Source organism: Dendrobates tinctorius, unplaced genomic scaffold, assembly GCF_039654945.1.
Source record: "Dendrobates tinctorius isolate UK_male_01 unplaced genomic scaffold, ASM3965494v1 ptg000062l, whole genome shotgun sequence".
Taxonomy (NCBI): Eukaryota; Metazoa; Chordata; class Amphibia; order Anura; family Dendrobatidae; genus Dendrobates; species Dendrobates tinctorius.
Window position 1 is genome coordinate 37,568,727 of NW_027361730.1, and position 19,297 is coordinate 37,588,023.

Consider the following 19,297-nt stretch of genomic DNA (forward strand, 5'->3'; position numbering starts at 1 on the left):
CGACCTCATCCTAGGGTCGGGTTTCGTTTCATGAAACCCGACTTTGCCAAAAGTCGGCGACTTTTGAAATTTTTCGACCCGTTTCGCTCAACTCTACTAAAAACGCAGGACTTTTGTCCTGCGGATTTACCTGCGGTTTTCTCTCCAAATTCCGCAGAGCCAAAATACTCCGTGTGCACATACCCTCATAGTGACTGCCACTTGGCTGCAAGGCATGTTACAGCCACCGTTTCTATTGGCTGAGTTGTCTGGCATGTCCACTTCTGATTGGCTGATTTGACACCCAATAATAAAATCGTAACGTGGCACACACAACTAGGGGCCTTAAGAGGAGGAGGGGGGCACAAATGTGGTCGCGTCCTAGTCTAATGCGATTACTGCTGCTGAAGAGAAGTCAAACGACACGTCAGAACTAACTGCTGGAATAATAGTGACCTTAGGAAAGGACCAGGAAAAACAATGCTGTACAGTGAAGTCATTAGTGATAAGACGTAAAGTAGCCCTGGTCGTTATGCTGTAATGCGCCTACTAATCTTATTAGTGCGTGTATAAAGTGTCCCTGAAAGGTTATAAGCGATAATTACAGCCCTCCCCGAAGTCATTCATTGTGAACGCTGACTTCCCACACTGCACACCCCTCCTCCTGGCGCCCGATGGACTGCGCCAGTCACGGTGACGTCACGCCGGCCGGAGCCCATTTCTCTTCCCCTCCGCGGCCCGCTCTCCTCTTTGATGCTTCGGCTGCTGGAGAGAAACATGAAGCTGCTCTTTGCCATTGCGCTCATTGCCGGCTCCATCATCTTCCTGCTCTTCCCTGGAGGCTCCGAGGCTGACGAGAAGAAGAAGGGGCCCAAGGTCACCGTGAAGGTAACAGCGAGCACAGCGGCCACGGACGCCAGACACTGCAGTCATTGCAGATGCGCGAGACGTCCCACGGACGTGACCAGACGTGGCGGGGCCGGAGGATGCCGCAGGGGGCTTTGTCCTGTGGTGTGATGGCGGAGTAGTGAGCAGCAAGAGCCGTATATAGTGTGTATTATAGTGAGCGCTGACAGAACAGGCCCCTGTGCAGGAGCGGCGTGTGGCCCCCTGTGCAGGAGCGGCGTGTGGCCCCCTTTGCAGGAGCGGCGTGTGGCCCCCTGTGCAGGAGCGGCGTGTGGCCCCCTGTGCAGGAGCGGCGTGTGGCCCCCTGTGCAGGAGCGGCGCGTGTGTGGGCCCCTGTGCAGGAGCGGCGCGTGTGTGGGCCCCTGTGCAGGAGCGGCGCGTGTGTGGGCCCCTGTGCAGGAGCGGCGCGTGTGTGGGCCCCTGTGCAGGAGCGGCGCGTGTGTGGGCCCCTGTGCAGGAGCGGCGCGTGTGTGGGCCCCTGTGCAGGAGCGGCGCGTGTGTGGGCCCCTGTGCAGGAGCGGCGCGCGTGTGGGCCCCTGTGCAGGAGCGGCGCGCGTGTGGGCCCCTGTGCAGGAGCGGCGCGCGTGTGGGCCCCTGTGCAGGAGCGGCGCGCGTGTGGGCCCCTGTGCAGGAGCGGCGCGCGCGTGCGTGTGGGCCCCTGTGCAGGAGCGGCGTGCGTGTGGGCCCCTGTGCAGGAGCGGCGCGCGTGTGGGCCCCTGTGCAGGAGCGGCGCGCGTGTGGGCCCCTGTGCAGGAGCGGCGCGCGTGTGGGCCCCTGTGCAGGAGCGGCGCGCGTGTGGGCCCCTGTGCAGGAGCGGCGCGCGTGTGGGCCCCTGTGCAGGAGCGGCGCGCGTGTGGGCCCCTGTGCAGGAGCGGCGCGCGTGTGGGCCCCTGTGCAGGAGCGGCGCGCGTGTGGGCCCCTGTGCAGGAGCGGCGCGCGTGTGGGCCCCTGTGCAGGAGCGGCGCGCGTGTGGGCCCCTGTGCAGGAGCGGCGCGCGTGTGGGCCCCTGTGCAGGAGCGGCGCGCGTGTGGGCCCCTGTGCAGGAGCGGCGCGCGTGTGGGCCCCTGTGCAGGAGCGGCGCGCGTGTGGGCCCCTGTGCAGGAGCGGCGCGCGTGTGGGCCCCTGTGCAGGAGCGGCGCGCGTGTGGGCCCCTGTGCAGGAGCGGCGCGCGTGTGGGCCCCTGTGCAGGAGCGGCGCGCGTGTGGGCCCCTGTGCAGGAGCGGCGCGCGTGTGGGCCCCTGTGCAGGAGCGGCGCGCGCGCGTGTGGGCCCCTGTGCAGGAGCGGCGCGCGCGCGTGTGGGCCCCTGTGCAGGAGCGGCACCAATGAGATGTCCACCCCTGCTTGTATGGTGTATAAAAATGTGTGTGTATATGTATTATATATATAATATTACACCTTACTTGTGATGAGTATTTTGCACGTGTGTATAATATATATTGTATAATGTGTTAGGCCTCTTTCACACCCACCAGAGACACGTACACACGTAGACCCATTCAAAAGAATGGATCTGTTCCCATGTCAGTGTGTTTCCACAGACCGTGTGTCCGTGGGCAAAACAAGCTGACTTGTCCATTTTTTACCATTGGTACAGGTCACAAAACGTCCCGCACACGGAGAGCACACATGGATGTCATCCGTGCCACACGCATCGGCATCGGGGAAGAAGCGCTACAGTAACCGCTATTCCCAGCGGCAGGTGCTGAAGACGCTCTCATCATTCTCCCCTGCTCTGCCAGCGATCAGCGCAAGAGGGGGAGAATGATGCGTTATATTAAAGTCAGAACAATGCCAGTAGGTGGGGGCTTTTGGGACTATTAGGGTGTGTGCACACGCTGCGGATTTGGCCGCTGCGGGTCCGCAGCAGTTTTTGCTGCGGTGTACAGTACCATTATTCCCTATGGGAATAAAAAAACGCTGTGCAGATGGTGCAGATTTTTCCGCGGTTTTGAGACCGCAGAAAGAATTGACATGTCAATTCTTTCTGCGGATTCCGCTGCAGTTTGCCATCTCCTCTATTGTGGAGATGAAAAACCGCAGGTCTTTTGACCTGCAGATTTACCTGCGGATTTTGCCAAATCCGCTCCCCAATCCGCAGCGTGTGCACGTACCCTTAGTCCCATCAACCTACACCTGCTGCTGCTAAAAATAGTGACAGCAGGAGCGGATAATCTGGGTATTCCTCACCCGCCGCCTGCGCTATAACTAAATAAATGAAAAACCCAGCGTGTTCCCCCTATTTTCTATAACCAGCCTGGCAAAACTCACGGCTCGGGCCTGCAACCCTCAGCTTCAGAAAGGCTGGTTATCAAGAATAGAGGGGTCCCAACGCTTTTTTTTTTTTTTTTTTTTTAATTATGTAAATAAATATTTTTTTAAAAAATGGCATCCCTCCCCCAGTTTCTGACAACCAGCCTTGCTAAAGCTCACAGCTGGGGGCTGGTGTTCTCAGGCTGATGAGGGGCCATTGATATAGGCCCCCCCAGTCTAGAAACAGCAGCCTGCAGCTGCCCAGAAAAGGCACATCTATTAGATACGCCAATTCTGGCGCTTTGCCCTGTAGGGGGTGGCAAGTGGGGTGATAGTTGGGGGGGGGGTTGATGTCACCTTTGTATTGTCAGATGACCTCCAGCCCTGAGGTTACTAGCCCCATAGACAAATTGTAAGAAAACACAGACACCTAGAATAACCAACCTTGCTGACAGCTGAGGTTTGCAGACCCCAGTTGTGAGTTTTGCCAGGCTGGTTATAGAAAATAGGGGGCACCCACGCCAGGTTTTTCATTCATTTATTTAGTTATAGCGCAGGCGGTGGGTGAGGAATACCCTCATCTGCTCCTGTTGTCACTGTTAGCGGCCACAGGTGTAGGTTGATGGGAGTAATAGTCCCAAAAGCTCCCACCTGCTGTCATCGTTCTGACTTTAATATAACTCTCCTCATTCTCCCCTGCTCGCGCCGATTGCCGGCAGAGTAGGGGAGAATGATGAGAGCCGTGTTCAGCACCTGCCACCGGGGAACAGCGCTTACTGTAGCGCTTCTTCCTTGCTGGCCGACCATGTGGTACTGATGCAGCACACGGTTGCCACATGTGTGCCACAAGTAACACACACACACACAGATGTCTCCGATACCGATTTTTCCGGTGCCGGAAATAAACAGACATGTGAAAGAGGCCTAATATAGTGTGGGCGCTTAACATTTTGCACGTTTGTGTATATAATTTACATACGGTATATGGATGAGCATGTATATTCAGTGTATAATACACACTGTATTCTCATCCATACATGTGTGTGTCTGAGGCCGCTTTCCAGTCCTTACATTTCCTTTAACCCTATACATTGTAAATCTTCTGTATGGTGCTTTATCTATACTCCCAGGGCTCACAGCAAATGGGAACTTTTCTGCTGGTGATAATTGGTGTTTAACCCATAAATGTTTCCTATAAAAATGGATGGTTATCAGGTGAAATAAAAATCTGACACGTGAGCCAAATCCTGCGTCTCCCATTCAGCAGTGTATAGCGGGTGCCATCAGTATGACTGTGCGCCATCCTTCGGTGCATGGCTAAGAAGTTGGTCTCCTCTTGGGTTACCCTTGTGATGACCACATGATACAGTCTATTGATTGGCTAGTGGGTATTGAAAAATTACATTTTAGAGGCTGTCCTGTTCATCTGAATAAGACTGATGTAGAAGGGTATGTTCACACTAAGCAAACTTGCTACTTATTTCCGGTATAGGTTTTCAAGAGGAAGATTCACAGTCTTGGGGCGCAATTCCACTTGTAATGTAATCGGATGAGTGCAGTCCATTAAAAAATTGGATGTTGGCAGATGCGAGTTGCCCCATAGGTTATTATCTCATGCCAGTTCAGCACGCAAAGACTATCTCAGGATTGCTTTTGTGAATCGATAGCGTGCACCCATATAAGCCTATGGATGAGTGTGAAACATCGCACTGCACTCAGATATCACCCAAATGCGGTGCGCTTTCCTCGGACGCCGGCAATGGAAAAATTAATCAGACTCCTCCACAGCTTTTTCTCAGGCAAGAGGATCGGAGCACAGAAAACGGACACTCGGCTCATGATCGCAGCAGAGCTGGAGCTGAGTGTCATTAGAATACCACATCCGCAAGACCCAGTCGCCAGCCACCTCCTGACTGACTGGGCTGTGGGCCTCGTCTCACTACACATCCCAGCCCAGGATCATAGTATCACAGCACACGCTTTCCCGCTCTCCTCTGATTTCATTAACCACAAGCGCGCACTGGATACGGAGCGGTGACGTGCAGTGAGACTTCACCCACAGAGCAGTCAATCAGGACTGGTGCGTGCAACTGCGTCACACCCGCGTGATGCAAGGAGGTTCTGGAACTTGACGTGACGTTACCGGAACTCAGTGGAGGTTGCAGCTACAGGAGGCAGCGCTCTAGAATTGTGCTATCTACTCACATTAGCTTAATTTTATGCAGTCAGGATGGAGTCAAGCCAGCCATAGACCTGAGACCACTCTGAATTCACTGCGGATAGTCACTTCTAAACAACAAGGATCGGTAGAGTCATCAATATCAAAGTAGCGACAGCCCAATTCCTTTCTGGTAGTGTCCCACAACTTTTATTCCTGAGCTCCATTACATTGATCGTCCCTTATAATTCAGTGGAGTGGATTTCCTAGCACAGACAGCAATTCACTGATCAGTTTTTCTTGTGTTATCAAGCAGGATATCCTCAGAGTAGTGAAAACACATATTAGTTAGTGGGTCTGAGTAGATCCATGTGATGGAGGTATGGGGTGGTCCAGGATCAGAAAAATGGTTCTACCTTCTCCAAGAACAGTACCTCCCACATCCATTGGCTGTGTTTGGTACCTGCACCTCATTGAAATAAATAGGACTAAGCTGTCATAGAAGTCACAAAAAATGGACAAAAGTAGTGCTGTTTAATGTGATCCTATCAGCAGTTTTGGCCGATATAAGATAGGTCCACCATCTTTCAGGACTGATATATAACATTCGATAATGCTGTATATCTGCCCCCAAACCGACCTGTGAGAAGAAAAATAACTTTTATTCTAGTCACCCGCGGGGCGGTCCGATTCGAGGGGTGTCGCTGGTCCGGTGCCTCCCATCTACTTGCGATGCCACCCTCCTGCTTGCTTTGTGTGGATGACACATCTCCTCAGCATCACGCTCTTTCGCAGGCCTACTTCTCTGCCCTTTTGATGGGATAGCAAAGTACTTCATTCCGCAAGTGCCGGGAAAGGTCAGAGAACCTCGGCACCTGCGCACTGCAGGACTTTGTTCTGCCCTCAACAGGACAGATAGGCACACCTTTACAGGAGCATGATGCCGGGGGAGCCTGTGTGGATGATGCAAGGACATGTCATCCACACAAAGCAAGAAGGAAGCCAACATAGCATGAAGATGGGAGGCACCAGACCAGCGACAACCCTCGGACCAGACCGCCCTGCAGGTGTTATTTTTCTTCTCTTAGGTATCGGGTTGAGGGCAGATATACAGCATTATGGAATGCTGCATATCAGCCCTAAAAGGTGGTGGCCCTATCTTATATCAGCCAAAACTGGTGATAGGTTCCCTTTAATGTGTAAATAAAAAAAACTTGTGTTTTTTTATAATCTTATAGACCCTTCTAATTCTTATCGATTTAAAAGTGTCTGTATACCATGACTTTTCCTATTATAATAGCTGAGCTGGGAGGACATGACATACTGTCTGAGCAGGGGTAAGGTGGTGTCTGGTATAGGCAACTTATATACCTAGCCACATTAAAGGCTGATTTGCCTCCCTTATCCTAATTACTGTTGAGCAGCTATGTTCACATGTTGCATTTTTACTACTTTTTTTTTTTTTTTTGCAGGCAAAACCTGCACTCTTAGCAATGAGGCTATATACAGGCATTACATTTTTGCACAGTTTTTTTTTTAATTATTCAAAATTTAAGCTGCGTTTTACAGTATCAGAAAAGTCTAAGGCCGGGTGCTCACAATTCAGAACTAGCAGCTCTTTGGATGCAGCGCATGTTTGCTTTTACCCAATGTGCTGCCATCTATTAAACGCACCACATGCAATACATTCTAAAAACGCAGCAAAACCTGCCTTAATAAACAGCTTCTTTACAGCCAAGATGGCAGATTTTGCCTGCGGAGAATAAAAGGGCAACGTGTGACAACAGCCTAAAAAGCTGCTTTAAAAAAAAAAAAAAAAAAAGCAAGTTTTGCTGCATTTTTCATGCTGATACAGTTTAGTGCCTGTTACGGATGGCTGTAATTTTTTGCTGTGTTTAATCATTGATTTCTATGGGTGAAAAACTGCAAAAACGCTGAAAGTGACAAGTAATAATACACCCACGTCAGACTCCCTCCCTTTGATGTAGGCTCTGGCGCTTAACCCACATCTTTCCTGGCACATGTCAGCTGTCTTGAACAGCTGACATGTGCCTCTAACAGTTGCGGGTGGAATCGCGAATCACCCATGGCTGTTAACTAGTTAAATGCCGCTGTCACTCTGACAACGGCGTTTAACTTGCTTTTTCTGGAAGCGCACTGGAAGTCCCACCAATCGGTGAACCAGTCACGTGATCACTGGTCACTGATGGGTTGTCATGACCACCAAAGGTCTCCAGCAGACCTCTATGGTGGTGATAGTCGGATTGCTATGAGTGCAGCCCGTTGGTCAGCGCTCATAGCAAGTGAGCATTTCTGCTACGTGCAGGCGATCTGATCATCGCCTATATATAGCAGAGCCGATCGGGTTATGGCAGTTTCTAGTCTCCCATGGAAACTATTGAAGTATGCCAAAATTAAAAAAAAAAAAAAAAAATTATTAAAAATATTAAAAAATAAGTTCAAATCGCCCCCTTTCGAACCATTCAAAATAAAATAAAAAAATCAAACATGCACATATTTGGTATCACCGCGTTCAGAATCGCCCTATCAATATTAAACAAGAATTAACCCAATCGTCAAAATTACGTCTTTTTGGTCGCCACTACATTAAAATAAATTGCAATAACGGGCGATGAAAGGATCATATCTACACCAAAATGGTATCAATAAAAACGTCTGCTCGGCACGCAATAAATAAGCCATCACCCAACCCAAGATCTCGAAAAATGGAGACACTACAGGTCTCAGAAAATGCGCCTTGTTTGGATTTTTTTTCCCACCATTTAAATAAAAAAGAACCTAGACATCATTGATGTCTATGAACTCGTAATATACAAAAAGAAGTTGCACTCTGTCGTGCTAAAGCATGCAGACATGGAATATATGAAATATGAGTAGCAATACTGCTCTGGATAATAAGAAAAAATTAAGATGCTTAGCATATAATTTGGCCAATTCATGCATGCCCAGCAACCAACGACAAGATGGTCTCATGCTGTTGGGACCACCCTACCTGTCTAGTGTGAATACCTCTCTTAGGCTGAAGTCTGAATTCCTGTTCACATTAGCTTGGAAGTGCCAGTCAATCTTTTGTTATTTGTATGAACTTGTAGTGACCTGGACAATCATAATGGCAGGTCAGTTTTAGCATTTAGTGAACATGGTTAACAAATTTAAAACCCCAAAAAACCACTGTGAGATTGCACTTTTTTTTTGCAATTTCACCACAATTGCAATTTTGTTCCTGTTTTCTGTTACACGATATGTTAAAATCAATGGTGTCATTCAAAAATACAACTTGTCCCACAAAAAACAAGCCCTCACATGGCCAAAGTTACGGAAAATGAAAAAAGGTATGGCACTGGGAAGAAGGGGAGCAGAAAATGCAGAAAATGAAAATGCAAAAATACCTCTAGTCGTTAGGGTATGTGCACATGTTGCGGACTACCCTGCTGATTTTTCCGTGCGGATTTTGCTAAATCCGCAGGTAAAATGACCTGCGTTTTAGTGCGGATTTTCTGCAGATTTTGTGCGGATTTCCCCTGTGTTTTGACACTTGTGGATTCCTGTAATGGAGCAGGCGTCAAAACACTGCGGATCTGCACGAAGAATTGACATGCTGTGGATTCAAATCCCCAGAAAATCCGCGCGGAAAAATCCACAGCATGTGCACAGCGTTTTTGGTTTTAGACTTTAATGGTACTGTACACCGCAGCAGAATCTGCTGCGGATCCGCAGGGCCAAATCCGCTGCGGATCCACAGTAGAATCTGCAACGTGTGCACATACCCTAAAGGGGTTAAAAAGAAAAAAAAAGCGGTTTTCCAATTCAGTCAGGAATATTAAACTAAAGTGTGCTTGAGATTTCTGATATCTCATAGCCTTTGCTGGTACTGTGAAAAGCCGCTTTTAATTTGCATAAAACAATGCAGCAAAAATGCACCGTGTGAACACAGCCTTGGTAGGGCTGCAGAAACTCCATGCTTCATTTTTGCCTTCCAGGAGAGTTGGCAGAAGACTTCATAACAACCTTTATTCTGTAACGTGCTCTGCTATGTAACTCAGGGGACATGAACTTCTCTCTAAGGCTACGTGCCCACGATCAGTAAATGCTGCGGGTTTGATGCTACATATTTACGCAGCATCAAACCCACAGTGTCCAGATGATGCAGCATAGTGGATGGGATTTCTAGAAATCCCATGCCCACTATGCGTCCATATACGCCGTGGATCACCCATGGAGACTACCATGCCGTGCATCTTTCCTGACCGCAGGATGTCATTTTCTCTTGCGGAGACCGACAGTCTTTGCTACTCAAATTACATCAATCAAATGTATTGAATGCGGTAAATCAGCATGGTTCAGTGAGCACATGTGGATTTACCTGCGTTCAATAGACGTCAGTGCAGTGGATGCAGCGAATGTACGCTGCGTACAGAACGATCGTGGTCACCCAGCCTAAAGGGTGAATAACACTAATAAATGCAGGGTGGCTCGTAGATCTGCAGACCTCCTGAGCCATTGGGCCTTTTCAACTAGACGTCTCTTACTGATCAGCAACAAGAAAGTAGTAATAGCAAATCTGGTATTGCAGGGAGATCCACTAAACAATGTAACATTGGCAAAAAGTGGGGTTTAAACATAACCTTTAATAAAAGGTTATATGTTTTTACCTTGCATCTTGCTTTTATCTGTAGAAAATAGCCAAAAACCTTTCCATAACCTCCGCACTAAATATCTACAGTCTTGGAGAATGCCATTATATTAGGAAAGAGTTGAGTAACAAAATATTAGTTTTGAAGAGGCGCCTGTGTTTCATTAACGGGAACCTGTCACCTGTTAACTAAAAGAGCCACCTTCAGCAGCACTAAGGCTGCATTCTGTGAATTTGGTTCTTCCGTTTCTGACCCCCAGGAACGCCGAAATATTAACTTTTATAAATAGCTTCTCATACCTGTAATGTGTCCCATAGGTATGGTGTGTCCCCCTGTATCAGCTGCCTACCATCCGTCCATCATGCCCGCCCTGCGCCGCCTCCTTCTGCCTTGCTGTCGCCGTTACATGGCACAGCGCAGGCGCCCGCCGGTAACAGTTCTCGGGCATGCGCAGTGCGCGCCGCCCGGGAACTGACATCAGGCTATCACGCCTGCGCGTTTTGCAGGCTCCAGATTCCAAGCCCCGCAATGTGAATACATCATAACACGCGTCACAAAGTGAGAAACGTGCGCTCTGAGATGTAACTTGTGCCCAAAGCAAAGGCTTCCCACGTTTTCATGCACAGCCTAATAATTGATTGGGGTTTTTTTTTTTTTGGCTTCTTGTGAAGCTTTGATGAATGGAGGCCATTTAGGAGGTGGCACGATCTGACTCTGACCTTTTATTTGTATCCGATTATATTTTTTAATAAACTGCTTTAATATCAGGACTATTGTTCTGGGCAGACCTGCCGCACCGTCCAGAAAAAAATATTAACGTGTCCTAAAGGTTAAGATTGTATTACGAACCTGGTGTTATTCGGAGATTAGGATTAGAATGATGTCACTGTGTGATTGTTCTATACATCACATTTTATCTGCCAATTACGGTATTACATGTGAAGAATGGGCTGAGCTGCTAACGCGGAGTACACTGAATTGTAGTCTGTAAGTGTCATGTCTGGATCAATGTTATCAAGCGTCTTCCCTGCCCACCTACCGATAAACGTGTGTCTTTGGAGGCTGACTTGTTTTCTTGACCTTCTCTCTCTAAAGGTGTTCTTTGATATCAAAATCGGAGATGAAGAGGTTGGACGTGTAGTCTTTGGACTTTTTGGCAAAACTGTTCCCAAGACTGTCGATAACTTTGTTGCACTTGCAACTGGAGAGGTGAGAACTGAAGGCGAGAGTATACAGGCGTGTCATATCCATGCTCCGTCCTAGACCGGCACGAGGTCTGCGGTCACACAAAAATAATGAAGTGATTGTCTTATAAAATATACATTCCTAAGTTCTTCTATAACTGTCAGGAGACATGATACACATGTAATACCGGGTGAGTCATAAAGGACGGACGTTTTTAAACTAATCATAAAATCGTTAAATATTTATTAAATATAAATGTATTCACAGATTTGGTTACGTATACTAATAGCATTTGACAAATTCAAGTGTGGAAAACAACATCTGCCATGTGGTGGCCATTATCAGTGATGCATTTCCAAAGGCGTTCTTGGAAGTTGGCATCAACACGTTCCAACACAACTCTGTCGATTTGGGCAACTTCCACTCGAATAGCTTCCTTCAGTTCTTGTAATGATCGAGGCTTAAGCTTGTATACACGTGATTTGAGTTGACCCCATAAGTAATAATCGCACATGGACAGGTCTGGGGACCTAGGAGGCCAATTAATATCGCCAAACCTGGAAATGATGCGACCAGGGAAGAGAGGGCGAAGAACGTTCATTGTTGCTCCGGCTGTGTGGGCCGTTGCCCCATCTTGTTGAAACCACACACTAGAGATGGGGATATGTTGCCGTCGTAACTCAGGAACAAAGAAGTTATTTATCATGGCGATATAACGTTGTGAGTTCACGGTAACAGTATTGCCATTATCGCCTTCGAAAAAGTACGGACCGATCACGCCATATTTGCCCATAGCGCACCACACCGTTACCTTAGGGCTGTGCAGCGGTCGTTCATGTAATTCTTTCGGATTTTCATAGGCCCAATAACGGCAGTTCTGCTGATTAACCATGCCATTGACAGGGAAATGAGCTTCATCACTCATGAATAAAATAAGGTTGTCGTTTTGCTCAATAATTGCTTCCATCTCATGTGCGAACTTCAGTCGCGCTGCGTAATCCCCGCGCTCCAACTGTTGCACAATGGCCAATTTATAGGGGTGGAAATGCAGGTCTAAATGCAAAATACGCCTTACTGTACGATTACTGAGGGCAAGTTCTAAAGAATGTTTCCGAGCAGATCGACTCGGACTACGCAGCATGGCTTGCCTGACGCGTTCCACATTTTCAGGGGTATGTGCCGTTCGTGGAGCCCCCGGTGGTCGTTTGTTCATTAGTGTACCTCGTGTACGGAGTGCTTCAACCCAACGTAGGATAGTGTTACGAGCGGGAACAGCTTGATTTCTGTGAATATTGAAATGACGCCGAAACTCACGCTGAACGGCTGTGATACACTCATTATTCTTGACAAAACTGTCGTACGCAAAAACGCGATGTTCTATCGTCCACGGCACCATAGCTTAAACTGAAACTAAAATAAAAACAATGCTTTCACCTCACAAACATAACCCCGCCTCCCGCACATCTCTACCTCCACCTGGTGGTGAGTTATAGCCACTTCAAATACATCCGTCCTTTATATTTAACGATTTTATGATTAGTTTAAAAACGTCCGTCCTTTATGACTCACCCGGTATAATGGCTCATCAGCAAATCTATGAATGATTATGTATTGGTGTAACGCTTGCAGTCATGTAGATCTGATGCTGATATTCTTGAGTTTATCCACCTATAAATAGGCCATCTATGAAATACTACTATTTCTCCACCTTTTCTATAGCTTGTCTGTATCAAGTGTACTGGGTCCTTCTTTGTAATGTTTTGACAGGGCTACGTAATGACTTGCCATCCTATGGGTGATCCGAACGCCACACTGCAGTTCTCACTGAGTTTTTACCCTACATTAGTGTGTATAGCTGGAATGCTCATGACTTGGGCACGCTAAACATGTGTATAGCCTTAATTGCTAAACGGAGGCAAAAAGAGTGACCATTAAAAACTTTGCATCTTTTGGCTTTTACAGACTGTTGTCCGTGGCCAAAAATAAGCTGAGAAAAGCTCAGAAAAAGACGTGTTGTAAATTCTCCATAAGACCGTCCGAACAGGCTGACTTAGGCTGGTTTCACACTAGTGTTTTTTAGCGCTGCGCGTCCATGCGTCCTGCGCCCATCTTTAACATGGGGACGCATGGTCTAGCGTATGTACGCGTTCGTATGCGTTTTCGTGCGCATGTGTTTTTTTGTAGTGTGGGCCTAGGCATGCCGGACACAACCTGTTGCATTTTTGGTCTGTCCAACCTGTCTCAAAAAAACGTTTGCGCACGGAATGCGCAGAAAAATCACATTACAGTCTATGGAAACGCAGGCGTGCGCATGGATATGCGCACGCCTGCGTTTAAAAGAGTTAACATGGCTAGAAACTGGTTAAAACGCATGCACCTAAAAAAAGCAAACGCATACAAAATGCATGATGCATTTTTTTGTATGCAACTCTATTGTGCACGAAGCGCAGCGCTAAAAAACGCTAGTGTGAAACTAGCCTAAGGCCTTCTCGGATAACTGATTAGCTAGCAATAGACCGTGCAACACATCTCCTATGGAAGTCAATCAGTGCAAAATCTTTTATGAAAACTAATAACAAAAAAAAGTTTTTTTTTGCTCCGGTTACATGCAGTTCAGTTGGAGGAAAAAATATCCCCAAATATCCAAACTGCTGATGACCTTCTTAGGCTGGGATCACACATGCGAGGAATACGGCCGAGTCTCGCATGTTAATGCCCGACACTGCTGCCGGCACTTGGATCGGAGCGTGCAGCCACATAGCAATAAATACAGCCGCACGCTCCGCTCCTGAGTGCCGGCAGCAGTGTCTGGTATTAACATGCGAGACTCGGCCGTATTCCTCGCATGTGTGGTCCCAGCCTTAGAGGGGTTTTCCAGGCTTGAGGTAAATATTTGCAATCACTCTGACTGCAGATTGTGAGATTCTGACAGTGTGCATTACGTACACTGTTAGGATTCCCCTCAATTGTCAGATCGAGGGGGTGGTCTTGTGACTGCAAGTATATGATCTGCATACTGGCAGTAATATGTCAACAAGATTCTCATCCACTTCTCTCACTATTCAGAGCAATGTGGCCATGAGCTATTTGCCTGCAGAGCATTGGAAGAGCCCCCAAATTTGGTGAGAAATGCTAACTATATGATGTGTGCACTGGTCATACACATTAAATGCAGATATTACTGATAGAAACAATATTAGATAATGATTTGCAGATCAATCTCCTGCCTATGGCATTTTTAAAGTATAGCTGCAATTCTATATCTGAATGTTGCAGACATGCTCGACTTATTAGTTATGATTGGCTCTGCTCTTTTGGTTTAGTGATCAGGTAGCATCTCAACATCCCTAACCCGTCCCATCGTTTTGAATGCTGCAAGCAGAGCTCCTAAATGGAGTTTAAGGGATGGTCAACCCCCTTCTCAATTGTATAGACTGTTATTATTTTATAAAGGGGAATATAGCAATTGAGAAGGGGTTGTCCGAGTAGTGGACAGCCCCTTTTAATACAGAAAGGATTGGAATACTGTACTTTTTCCCAGGGCTGTGGAGTCGGAGTCGGTGCTCATTTTGGTGGAGTCGGAGTTGGAGTCGATATAAAATGGACCGACTCCTAAAATATGTAATAAATTGGGTACAGTAGTTCAATGCAGAATATGATGAATATTTTTTCATAGGAATTTGGGAAAGTTATGAAATGTCCTATAAATGACTGTTCTATTCCTGATCGAAGGCTACATTAATTTTTCCTGTGTTTTTTGAGGATACGTTTTTCAGGTGCAAAAGCAGATCAGCTTTTTAAAAAACCGAATCACCTGAAAGGTTTTTGAGCTCATAGATAATGTTTTCAATAGCAAAGCTTTTATGAAGAGGCAAGTTCCGGTCTGGACCAAGGGAATGCAGTGGACGTGGTGTACATGGACTTTTCAAAAGCTTTTGATACGGTGCCACACAAAAGGTTGATACATAAAATGAGAACAATGGGGATAGGGGAAAATATGTGTAGGTGGGTTAAGAGCTGGCTCAGGGATAGGAAACAAAGAGTGGTTATTAATGGAGCACACTCGGACTGGGTCACGGTTAGCAGTGGGGTACCACAGGGGTCAGTTTTGGGCCCGCTTCTTTTTAACATATTTATTAATGACCTTGTAGGGGGCATAGAGAGTAGAATTTCAATATTTGCAGATGACACTAAACTCTGCAGGGTAATCAATACAGAGGAGGACAATTTTATATTACAGGAGGATTTATGTAAACTAGAAGCTTGGGCTGATAAATGGCGAATGAGCTTTAATGGGGATAAATGTAAGGTCATGCACTTGGGTAGAACGAACAAGATGTATAATTATGTGCTTAATTGAAAAACACTGCACAAAACAGTCACTGAAAAAGACCTGGGTGTATGGGTGGACGACAAACTCACATTTAGCGGCCAGTGTCAGGCAGCTGCTGCAAAGGCAAATAAAATAATGGGATGCATTAAAAGAGGCATAGATGCTCATGAGGAGAACATAATTTTACCTCTATATAAGTCACTAGTGCGACCACACTTAGAATTCTGTGTACAGTTCTGGTCTCCGGTGTATAAGAAAGACATAGCTGAACTGGAGCGGGTGCAGAGAAGAGCGACCAAGGTTATTAGGGAACTAGGGGGTCTGCAATACCAAGACAGGTTATTACACTTGGGGTTATTTAGTTTGGAGAATCGAAGGCTTAGGGGTGATCTTATTACAATGTATAAATATATGCGGGGACAATACCAAGACCTTTCTAATGATCTTTTTACTCTTAGACCTGTGACTGGGACAAGGGGGCATCCTCTACGTCTGGAGGAAAGAAGGTTTAAGCATACTCAAAGATGCGGATTCTTTACTGTAAGAGCAGTGAGACTATGGAACTCTCTGCCATATGATGTTGTAATGAGTGATTCCCTACTAAAATTTAAGAAGGGACTGGATGCCTTTCTTGAAAAGTATAATATTAAAGGGTATATACACTAGTTTCCTTAATATTGCGTTGATCCAGGGAGCTAGTCTGATTGCCGTATGTGGAGTCGGGAAGGAATTTTTTTCCCCAATGTGAAGCTTACTGTTTGCCACATGGGGTTTTTTTGCCTTCCTCTGGATCAACATGTTAGGGCAAGTTAGGATAGGATATGGGTTGAACTAGATGGACTTAAAGTCTCCCTTCAACCTTAATAACTATGTTACTATGTAAAAGCAGATTAGAAATCTGCTCTATCTGTATATCCATTTATCCATATCTGTCTATCCATATCTTATCTGTACCAAAAAGAATGAAAGCCGGATAGCACAGACTAACACTCCTTTTTTTTAGCACCAGTCAGGTACACTTCATAGCTGCCCAAAAGGACGCCCAGGACAGGCATTGCTCGTCTTCAGTAACATCAACATCAACTGATAGAATAAATAGACTGCATTCATCACCACATCTTCTTAGGCTGTGTGCACACGCTGCGGATTCCGCTGCGTTTCCGCAGCGGTTTTGGCCGCTGCGGACACGCAGCAGTTTTAGCTGCGGTGTACAGTACCATTCATTTGAATGGGAAAAAAAAAACGCTGTGCCGACGCTGCGGAAAAAACCGCGCGGATTTGCTGCGGTTTTGAATCCGCAGAAAGAATTGCATGTCAATTCTTTCTGCGGAAACCGCTGCGGGTTCCTATCTCCACCATTGTGGAGATAGTGAATCCGCAGGACCAAACCGCAGGCAAAACCGCAGATAATCCGCAGGTCTTTTGACCTGCGGATTATCTGCGGTTTTTGCAAAATCCCTGCGGATTAATCCGCAGCGGATTCCGCAGCGTGTGCACGTACCCTTAAGGTGCAGGCTTTATTTTCAAGTGTAGGGGTGTGAAGTATGAGGTTCTGCAGCAGCTGAGGTGTGCAGTATGAAATTCTGCGGAGCAGTATGAGATTCTGCCCCCCCCCCCAGTTTTGATCCTGGCTACGTAGTGACTTCTATATACAGTACAGACCAAAAGTTTGGACACACCTTCTCATTCAAAGAGTTTTCTTTATTTTCATGACTATGAAAATTGTAGCTTCACTCTGAAGGCATCAAAACTATGAATTAACACATGTGGAATTATATAATTAACAAAAAAGTGTGAAACAACTGAAAATACTGTATGTCTTATATTCTAGGTTCTTCAAAGTAGCCACCTTTTGCTTTGATTTTTGCTTTGCACACTCTTGGCATTCTCTTGATGAGCTTCAAGAGGTAGTCACCGGAAATGCTTTTCACTTCACAGGTGTGCTCTGTCAGGTTTAATAAGTGGGATTTCTTGCCTTATAAATGAGGTTGGGACCATCAGTTGTGTTGTGCAGAAGTCTGGTGGATACACAGGTGATAGTCCTACTGAATAGACTGTTAGAATTTGTATTATGGCAAGAAAAAAGCAGCTGAGTAAAGAAAAACGAGTGGCAATCATTACTTTAAGAAATGAAGGTTAGTCAGTCCGAGAAATTGGGAAAACTTTGAAAGTGTCCCCAAATGCAGTGGCAAAAACCATCAAGCGCTACAAAGAAACTGGCTCACATGATGACCGCCCCAGGAAAGGAAGACCAAGAGTCACCTCTGCTGCGGAGGATAAGTTCATCCTAGTCACCAGCTTCAGAAATCGCAGGTTAACAGCAGCTCAGAATAGAGACCAGGTCAATGCTACACAGAGTTCTAGCAGCAGACACATCTGTACAACAACTGTTAAGAGGAGACTTTGTGCAGCAGGCCTTCATGGTAAAATAGCTGCTAGGAAACCACTGCTAAGGATAGGCCACAAGCAGAAGAGACTTGTTTGGGCTAGAGAACACAAGGAATGGACATTAGACCAGTGGAAATCTGTGCTTTTGTCTGATGAGTCCAAATTTGAGATCTTTGGTTCCAACCACCATGTCTTTGTGCGACGCAGAAAAGGTGAACGGATGGACTCTACATGCCTGGTTCCCACCGTGAAGCATGGAGGAGGAGGTGTGATGGTGTGGGGGTGCTTTGCTGGTGACACTGTTGGGGATTTATTCAAAATTGAAGGCATACTAAACCAGCATGGCTACCGCAGCATCTTGCAGCGGCATGCTATTCCATCCGGTTTGTGTTTAGTTGGACCATCATTTATTTTTCAACAGGACAATGGCCTCAAACACACCTCCAGGCTGTGTAAGGGCTATTTAACCAAGAAGGAGAGTGATGGGGTGCTACGCCAGATGACCTGGCCTCCAGAGTCACCAGACCTGAACCCAATCGAGATGGTTTGGGGTGAGATGGACCGCAGAGTGAAGGCAAAAGTGGCCAACAAGTGCTAAGCATCTCTGGGAACTCCTTCAAGACTGTTGGAAGACCATTTCTGGTGACTACCACTTGAAGCTCATCAAGAGAATGCCAAGAGTGTGCAAAGCAGTAATCAAAGCAAAAGGTGGCTACTTTGAAGAATCTAGAATATAAGACATATTTCTCGTTCGCCTTATTGGGGGACACAGAGACCTTGGGTGTATGCTGCTGCCACTAGGAGGCTGACACTATGCACAAAAAAAGATAGCTCCTCCTCCGCAGTGTACACCCCACCGACCGGCAGAGAATTCCTCAGTTTAGCTTAGTGTCAGTAGGAGGTGGACACGGGTCTTTTATTAGACCCATATCTACCTCGTTGTGCGTCGTTCCTTTTCAGGTTCTACGGAGGGATACAGAGTGAAAAGTCACATCTGTACTCCCACATGGAGTCTGCAAGTACGGCGTGTACTGCCACCCCGTATTCTTGCGGTTCTCCGCGGCAGGACCAGCCAGACGGACGCCGACACCAAGACGTGCCAGCGACTCCAGGGGTCCTTGTCGCCAGTCTCCCTCCCACTCGCCTACCAGAGCCTGTCGGTTGGATGAGACGCAAGACTTCTTCAGACAGGTAACGGATCGTGGATAGGTGAGTATTAGGCCCTGCTGCCCATTCCCGACGGTCACCTCTTCAATGGTCACAGGGGTAGGCGCTGCGGTCGCTCGCAGTCGCCACAAGGCTATACGCAGCTCAATGTTGCTGGGCATCCCCCCCTTCCCTCCCCCCTTTCTGGGTACAGGGAGCAGGGGTTTTTTTCCCATTGGGAGCGACTTGCGACTGCGGCGCCCCACTTTTTCGGACTTCCGCGCCGACCCCCTGCT

General features: G+C 47.1%; 1 protein-coding gene across 2 annotated transcripts in view; it reads left to right on the plus strand.

Moving 5' to 3' along the window:
- Window positions 1-607: 607 nt before the first annotated feature.
- PPIB (peptidylprolyl isomerase B) overlaps window positions 608-19,297 on the plus strand; it is a 28,155-nt gene continuing 9,465 nt past the window's right edge. The window contains exons 1-2 of one of the 2 annotated variants that reach the window (XM_073579552.1): window positions 617-867; window positions 11,045-11,158. In XM_073579552.1, the coding sequence (XP_073435653.1) occupies window positions 733-867; window positions 11,045-11,158 (249 nt within the window). In that variant the 5' untranslated portion in view covers window positions 617-732. Of the gene's footprint in view, window positions 868-11,044; window positions 11,159-19,297 lie in introns of both variants that reach the window. The other variant, XM_073579553.1, reaches the window with a different exon arrangement.